General features: G+C 49.1%; 1 protein-coding gene across 1 annotated transcript; it reads right to left on the bottom strand.

The window, feature by feature from the left end:
• Window positions 1-3,353: 3,353 nt before the first annotated feature.
• Window positions 3,354-7,100, bottom strand: LOC138882907 (uncharacterized). Its single transcript, XM_070163549.1, has 6 exons — window positions 6,735-7,100; window positions 6,463-6,654; window positions 5,967-6,372; window positions 4,519-4,647; window positions 4,201-4,442; window positions 3,354-4,133 (listed from the first exon to the last, which is right to left on the bottom strand). Exons 1-6 carry the CDS (start codon window positions 7,098-7,100, stop codon window positions 3,354-3,356), a joined length of 2,115 nt encoding a protein of 704 aa, XP_070019650.1.
• Window positions 7,101-7,854: the final 754 nt, after the last annotated feature.

Genomic DNA, 7,854 nt, shown 5'->3' with positions numbered 1-7,854 from the left:
TGGGAAGCCGCACCCTATCCCCTGATAAGACAAATGAGATCTCTCCTAGTCTCAGATGACTGGATAATATAGGCCATCACCCGAAGCCTAAGCAAAGCATGCCTAATGACTCCGTGGCATTTCGAGCAGATCCCGATCAGGTACCTAGACGAGGTTCGGTTGGATACCCACACCCGGCACCAGTCCCGAATCGGGGCCATGGACAACCCTTCAGGAACCCCCTCGGGTTCGTTATATCCAAGCAGACCCCCGATGAAGGAGCTGATACAAAGCAGATGGAGGTATCATCCATGCACGGCAAATGGAAAGAATGACTTGAGAAGCAACTTACCTCGCAACAGCAGGGGGATGGCCCGAGGAAAGCACCGTCGAGGAACCTCCAAAGGAATCAAATTCAACAAGGCATAGCTGGTAGGGAAACCCCACCCAGACGAGCGCAATTTCAGCATTGTCGTACCGAACATCGTGATCACCATAAGCGAATCCGGAAATGCCAGGCGGCTCAGACCTGTTCGACCAAGACTCCTCCAAGAGAACTATGGCCTGGCGCAAGAACCACAGGATACGCGGGATCACCAGCCCAAAAGAACAACAACCATGCTATTTAATAGAGGTTGCCACCAAGTATCATCGAGTAGTCAGGCTCGATTCCAACTCCAAGGGAGTAAGGATATCGGGAAAAATGAAGCCGAAAAGTCACAACGTATTGCCACGATAGTAGAGGGGCGGAGACACCCTTCAAAGTTCCGTAAAATGCAAAGAGAAAGCAATCATCGCCAGGAAAAGGTGGGTCCGAGGAATATACCCAAAGGATACACTTTCATCCAGGGAAAGGGACACCGAGACTTTGCCTCGTCCTTGTATTCGCGCATTGGTACCCCCTCCCCCCTCATTTGACCTATTCTAAATAAAGCATGTGTTCATGAATGTAGGTGTTTCAACCAACTACACTGACTGCGTCAGGCCAAAGACAATAAGGTAGTTCAGACAAATGAACCAAATCACTCCCACACCTCAAATCCTTGATGGATTCTAGACGTCGATCGCCAAAACAATCAGGAAGGTCGCTCCCTCTACATACCTCGCTTGAGCTCGGACTGGAACACCGAGTCCGTGAAGCGTGGACATTTTTATTCGGACTACAATGGGCGCACCGCCCAGAGGCGATTTCGACCCCACTCTGCCAAAGGGGTGAAACTCCCTGACAAAGGTGGGACAAAGGCATTCGACAAAAAGCTACACGCGATGTGAGGAAATCCCACACCATGTAACATGTCGCCAGCATCAATGACTCTGCCCTCGAAGTGATCAGAGGGTAAGTAGAACTACCTCTTCGGTCGAGCCTGGTTTAACGCGGTAGAAGGCTGCATTAGGGCTCGCACCTCGAAACGGCAGGAACATACCTGACCTCAAAAACGTCGCCTACACACCCTGTAGCAGGGAAGAACTACTCCTCTCCTTTGTTGCTTCTTTTCTTTTACTAACCTACATGCAGGAAGTTGGCCAAGGCGTTCAAAAATCCTAAACTCCACTGGGAGAACCGAGGGCTCCGAGGGACCCGCCGAGCTCTCTCTCCTCAACCAGGTTTTTTAGCCTAAAGGTCCTGCCAGTGAGATTATTAGCGAAGCAACATACCCCTAATAAAGGGATTCGAGAAGATCGCAGTCCTTTCTTCTACAGTCGGACGACACTCGATGACCTCCTCTTAAGGGCACCATCCCCTCAGAAGGGCCAATAATTAGCAAACTAAGTTCAAAAAACGGAATCATGTAAATGGATCATATAATCAGAAGAGCCGCACCCATGCGGGCCGAGCTCGCGACAATGGGACAATATGTATTTACATCATATATTTATGCCAAGCAATAAGGAATACCCTTTCGTCATTTCTTATTTCGGGAAGATTTCGACATATTCGCAGCAAATGCTTCTCCTTTAAATAAGCCCCGATATACTCGGAGACTCAGGATCAGCAATTCGACAACTTGCATGACCTCAGGGTCGGAACTTCGGGCTCATCAAGGCCCTAGAAGGCAACTCCGAGCTCACGAGAAGCTGTTTTCAAGATCAAACAAACGCGATGACTTGGAGACTGCTGTTAATCGCCATACAACTAGAAAACCCGAAACTGTAAGACCCCTAGTGGCCAACCTCGACGTAACCAGATCTATTCTACAAACTGTAAGACCTCAATAAGTATGGCAAACTGTAAGACCTCAATAGGCATGTCAAACTGTAAGACCTTAACAGGTATGAAAAATACCGAAATTTAGGCTATACATCGTATTTGTAAGAATCCCTAAAGGGCATATCCTCGATGTAGATGCCTAAACTATCACTAGGGATCAAAAATGGCTACGGCCAAATTCATATAACTATGGTCTAAATGACTGATACAGCCAAAATAACGCAACTCGGGGACGCCCGATTGTCGATAAAAAATTGCAAGCCACTACTCCGAATATACTTTGGAAAGCACCGGTTAAAATAGGCTTCCCTCCACAGGCAAAAATGAGTTTCGACAATGTCGGCTCCAAAACACAAAAGCATTTATCTACTCGACCTACGAGCTATGAACCTTACGAGGTGCTCAAAACATCGCCGACAACGACTTGAAATTAAGGTTCCTCTGGGACCGACGACGGGTCAGGCAAATATATTATAAAAAGACCTTAACGAGTGGAATCAAAGCCTACAAAAAGCCCACGGGCAAAAACAACGTAAGAGCCATTGTCGCCAGGTAAGCAAGCCTACGGGCCTCATATTGAAAGTTCTCTACGACCAAACAGCATAAGAGCCATTGTCGCCAGCTAAACAATCTTGACAGCTTGAGGATTAAAGTGAGCTCGAATCGTAACCCGATTCGGAGACCGAATCCAAAATAGTTAACTATGCAAAGCCTCCTGGCCACATACTAAAAGGTCTCAAATGACCTAATGGCATGAATGCCACTGTCGCCGACCAGAAATTCAAGGCAATTCGAAGGTCGATTACAGCTCGGATCGCAATGCGACCCGGAGACTGGGCCCAAAAATTGCAAAAACGCCCAAGGGCAGGAAATAAAAACCAGCATCGCCAGCCCGAACGAGCGCAAAACTCGAGGGTATATTAAGCTCGAGTCGGACCCCAACTCGGAGACTGAACCCGAAGATGGTTAAAGCATGCAAGCCTAAGGGCAAATCTGGGATCAAATCGACTCGGTAAAGACTCCAACAAGTAGGAATACAGAACATACAAGTTGCGGGGTTTCTCTTATTACTACATATTGATGATGAGGCGCAATCTCGGCATGCGTCGTATAATGAAAGATATATATACACAACAAAGAAGGCATGGAATATTCATTCCGGTAGCTACGGCCAGACGGTCTTTTCCTCATCATCCTCATCGTCGGATATTAGGAACTTGGCATCGAACTCCTCTCTTTTGGCTTGTCTGATCTCCTCCGAAAGATCAAAGCCCCTGGCATAAATCTCCTCGAGGGTCTCCCTCCGGGATCTGCACCTCTCATATTCCCTACGGTTGTTTGCTCGATCGAGGGTCTTCATCAGCTCAACCTTAGCAGTAGCGGCACTCCATGAATGAGCCGCCATTTTTTGCCCCGCCCTGGTATTATTCATTACGACCTCGGCTTGGACGTTCACCACCTCAGTTTTTGCCCTTGATAACTCGGATGAGAGTCTTGCAATCATCTTTTCCAGAGCAGAATCATTTGCATGAGCGGCCTTAATTTGCGCCTCAAGAGCGGATGTCGCGGCTTGAGCCCTCTCTTTGGCTTTAGAATGGGCACGAACACGCGTTTGCAGCTCAGTGAATTCACGTTTGGCTTTGCCGACCTCACCCCAGAGTTGTTCTAGTTCCTCCGCCTTGTCCTCCAACAAAAACGGCGGCACGTCAAAAATAGCAGGACAAAAAGGGGAATACAGGCCAGCGCGGGATGCAACATACCTATTTCTCCAAGAGGGTCTCCCTAGTGCAGCTTCGATTTGCCCCACACCGTAAAGATGCGACTTCATTTTCCTTCTCCACATAAAGAAGTTTGAGGGATTTTTCCCTTTCTCGAGCCTCCCGCAATGGGGCCTTGCAACGAAATAGCACAGCTTTGAGCCTATCAAAAGCCTGAAGAAAGGAAGCTAGGTGAGTAAAGGGAAGAGAAAGGAGCAGGGGGCCAGAACATCCCTACCACAACCGAAAACTCACCACAAGACCAAGACGATGAGTCTCGTCGAGGGCCGAAACAACATCCGATAATGCATCAATCTCGGAAGCTTGTCGGCCGACCAAATTGCTTCCCCTCAATCGCTGCGGAGGAGGAGCCTCACCGCAAACCTTCTCACACCATGAGATGTCTTTCCTTTTGCCAGCACTCCTCGATCCTTGGGCCAATAATCTCTTCTCCTTATCCGAGGAATCTAGTCTCGCCTTGAATGAACTCCCAACACCTGCGACAGAGGAATCAGGCGAATCAGCCAAAATGAAGTCGTCCCCAGAAAAGGAGGGGGAACGCCAGACACCTACCATGATGCTTCGCCTCCCTTCTCCCTTTTGAAAGATCTCGCCACCGGCGCCTATCATGAGCCCAGCAAGCTGCCAGCCTACGAGACCATTCGGCTAAATCAGGGACCCCTCCAGGCGACCAATGGGTTGCTGTAAACAAAGGACAGAAAAACATCGTTATGGGGCCAGCTTCATATGAAGGGAAAGGCGGTTCGAACAAAATGCTTACGTACGGAGTTCCATTTCTCAGGGAACGGTGAAAATTCGCCAGGAATAATATTTGTCATATGGATTCGGATGAACTGACTCATCCACCCACGGTCATTGTCCTCCTTACTACCAAACGCGGAAGCTCGAGTGCACCCACACTGAAGAGCAACTAGGCCCCAATAACGTATTGGTCGGTACAACCTTATGAGGTGATTGAGGGTAAACTCTATCCTAGCCTTATTAGAAAAAAATCTCATTGACTGCACTATCCTCCAGAGAAAGGGATGAATCTACGCCAAAGTTACTTGGTACCTTCTACAGAAATCAAGCACGACCTGATCTGTGGACCCCGACGCAAGGACATGGGTATACACGCTCAAAAAACCCTCAATATGTGTCATAACACTTTCCTTAGAGGAAGGTACTTGTAGAATCACGCCTTCCTCCCATTCGCACTTTCTCTTGATCGCCCCAAGGTTCTCCTCCCTTACCGATAGAGCAATCCTTGACACGTGTTCCCGATGGCCTGGAACATTGGGAGGCTTCCCTGGCGTGGTGACCCTCTTCACGATAGCACGCTCCGGGCCTCGCTCCCCTAACATCGGGAGAGGACTGCTGGCACCAATCAAAGGTAGAACACAGGAAGGAATCCCCCTCATCTAGGGATCAGGTGTCGAAGCAGCGGCCATGGCCACGATCCGGAGAAGAAGAGGAGGGTTTAGGCAAAAACTCCCTGAAGCAAAGAAATGGAGGAACATGCACAATGCGCCAGGCTCTACAAAGGAGATAGGCTTACCAAACAACTGCAAAATCATTTCTTGAAGGGCGGATAGATAAATATATAGGGGCTAGGCAACAAATTCTTAATTTCCCAAGAAGGCAAATTAATTCTGGCCGCGTTAAACGTCACCTTCTCCTTGGGGATTGCATCGGCAGAATCATCTCAGACTCCGATATGACTCATAAATTCAAGGGACCTCGGGAGACCCCCGACGTTGCAAGTATCGGTTCGGAGGAGCTATCAACTCAACCTCAGGACATGGCTGGTCTCGGGGCACCCGGCCCGTCCTACAAAAAGGTTCCAAGGGGGAAGGAGAAAGGGAAAGCAGCAAGAAGGACTAGCAGAATAAACGCTCTTTTCGTGCATTAACAAAAAGGAAAAATGCCTTTTCACACTATTAGTCTCCCTGGGAGGGAGAGCACATAAAAAAAAAGAAGGCATACAAGAAAAGGGGGGGGGCTCGGAGACTACTCCTCACCATTATCATCTTCACCCCCGCCGGGGACAATCAAAAGCGCCATCCTTCCCTCCATCACGCGAGCCTCCTCTAGATCAGCAGATATCTCAAAGCCCCTGGACTCGAGTTCTTCCAGGACCTCCCTCTTCACCTTCGCCTTGGCATGGTCGACAGCTCGTGCTAGTTTTTGCCCAGCTGCCAGGGATATGTCACGAACCATTGCATGTGATGTAGCCACATCCTCCCTATAAGTGACATAGTCTCGCTCGGCCTTAGACTTAGCCGTAGCCAATGTAGCAATCTCCCTGCGGGTATCCGAGAGAAGGCCTCGGGATGTCGCCAATTCCCCAATTACAGTCTCTCTCCGCTCCTTCAGCCCGGAGACCTCTGCTTCCAATTGACTAATCCGCGAGTTGCTCTGCTCAACCTACAAGGAAAGGCAAGATGGTGAATATGTGAATAACAAAACACGTATGGATACAGAGTAAAAGGGGAAGGTTTGAGCAAGGTAGAATACCTTGTCAGAAAGAGCGGCCTTCTCCCGAAGAGCCGCCTCCAAAGAGGCCTGAAGCTCCTCCAACTCTTTATCTCTTCGGGCGCCACGAGCCTCCGAGTCTTGAAGTTTAGAAGCAATGTTATTGCGCTCCTTCTTCTGGCCAGAAAGTTCCTCATGAAGCCAAAGTATGGCATGATCATACGCCTCTTTACTCTGCGGCACAATGAGAAAATTGAGAGAAATGACGAATGATGCCCGAAAACGAAAAGAAACGCGCAAGGAAAAATTATCACCTGCAGTAGGGACTTCTCCGCCTCTTTAACGGCGCCAGAAACATCAAGCCAATCTTCGTCGGTTACGCCATCAAAAATGTTGGCAATGAAGCCTTCCCCTCTGAAAGGAGTACCAACCATGGCGCCAATCATCCCCTTGGCATCCCTCAACTCTTCTGATGAGACTGGGAAGTTCTGAATAAAATCATTTGGGTCGCCGATGTCTCCTAATAGCAGTCCATGTCCTTGGAAAGTCCCGAACCCCGACCCATCGGGACCAACGTTTCTGCTAGCAGAAGCCACATCAAATCCGGCCGCACAATTCGAAGTCACATCAACTTTCTCTTCGAGGACCCCCAGCTCTTTAGTCCTGCCGGACCCAGTCATCCCAGACTCAGCAGCCTCCGACTAAGCATGTGTAAATCCCTCACAATGGACCTCGTCCTCCTTCTCAATGGACTTCTATCCTCGTCCCCCACCCCCTCAACATCGGGGTTCGACAGGAATGTTAGGGTCGTGGTTTCATCAGGATAAGCAGTGGCTGCCCTGTATTTCCTTTTCTTGTTCATATCAGGCCCCAAGGCCTCCGCTTCACCATCGGGGGTGGCCTCATATGCATATTCTCCCCAAGGCCTGCACCGGCACATGAGATGCAACATGCCGCTACTTAGAGTTCAGAAAAAAACACAAAAGGTAAAGCACGAGCAACGAAGAAGCCTCACCGTGATTCTTAGCCACCTATTGCTTATTGGACATGATGATCCAAGACCGGAGACGATACGGGAATCTTGCATCCAAACGCCTGATCCATTCTGCCAAGTCTGGGACCGCCTCGGGATGCCAAGCAACAGCTGGAGAGAGCACAAAAGGTTTTGTCGTGACAAATAGAAGAATAGCTGAGAAGTGGCTAAAGAAAAGTTCACTCACGTCGATCGTTCCATCGCTCTGGAAAGGGAATTCTCTGAGCCGGGATGATATCCGAGGTCCTCAGTCGAACGAACCTACTCATCCATCCCCGGTCCTTCCCCTAATCAACGCTTGTGAAGAAAGATTTTTTGAACTGTTGTCGGAGCTTGATTAAGCCTCGATATAGTCGCGGGCGGTACAATCTGATCAAATGGCTGAGGCTAAAGACCTCACC

This window comes from Nicotiana sylvestris, chromosome 12, assembly GCF_000393655.2.
Source record: "Nicotiana sylvestris chromosome 12, ASM39365v2, whole genome shotgun sequence".
Taxonomy (NCBI): Eukaryota; Viridiplantae; Streptophyta; class Magnoliopsida; order Solanales; family Solanaceae; genus Nicotiana; species Nicotiana sylvestris.
The sequence above is the reverse complement of the archived record's forward strand: the minus strand, read 5'-3'. Positions and strand labels throughout refer to the sequence as shown.

Bases quoted from the DNA above. Each gene is read 5' to 3' on its own strand.
- LOC138882907 (XM_070163549.1), bottom strand. From the start codon at position 7,100: ATGACTGGGTCCGGCAGGACTAAAGAGCTGGGGGTCCTCGAAGAGAAA. The intron at 6,655-6,734 runs GTGATAATTTTT...ATTGTGCCGCAG, and splicing joins CGGAGAAGTCCCTACTGCAG to AGTAAAGAGGCGTATGATCA. The intron at 4,134-4,200 runs GTGAGTTTTCGG...TTACTCACCTAG, and splicing joins CTCATCGTCTTGGTCTTGTG to CTTCCTTTCTTCAGGCTTTT.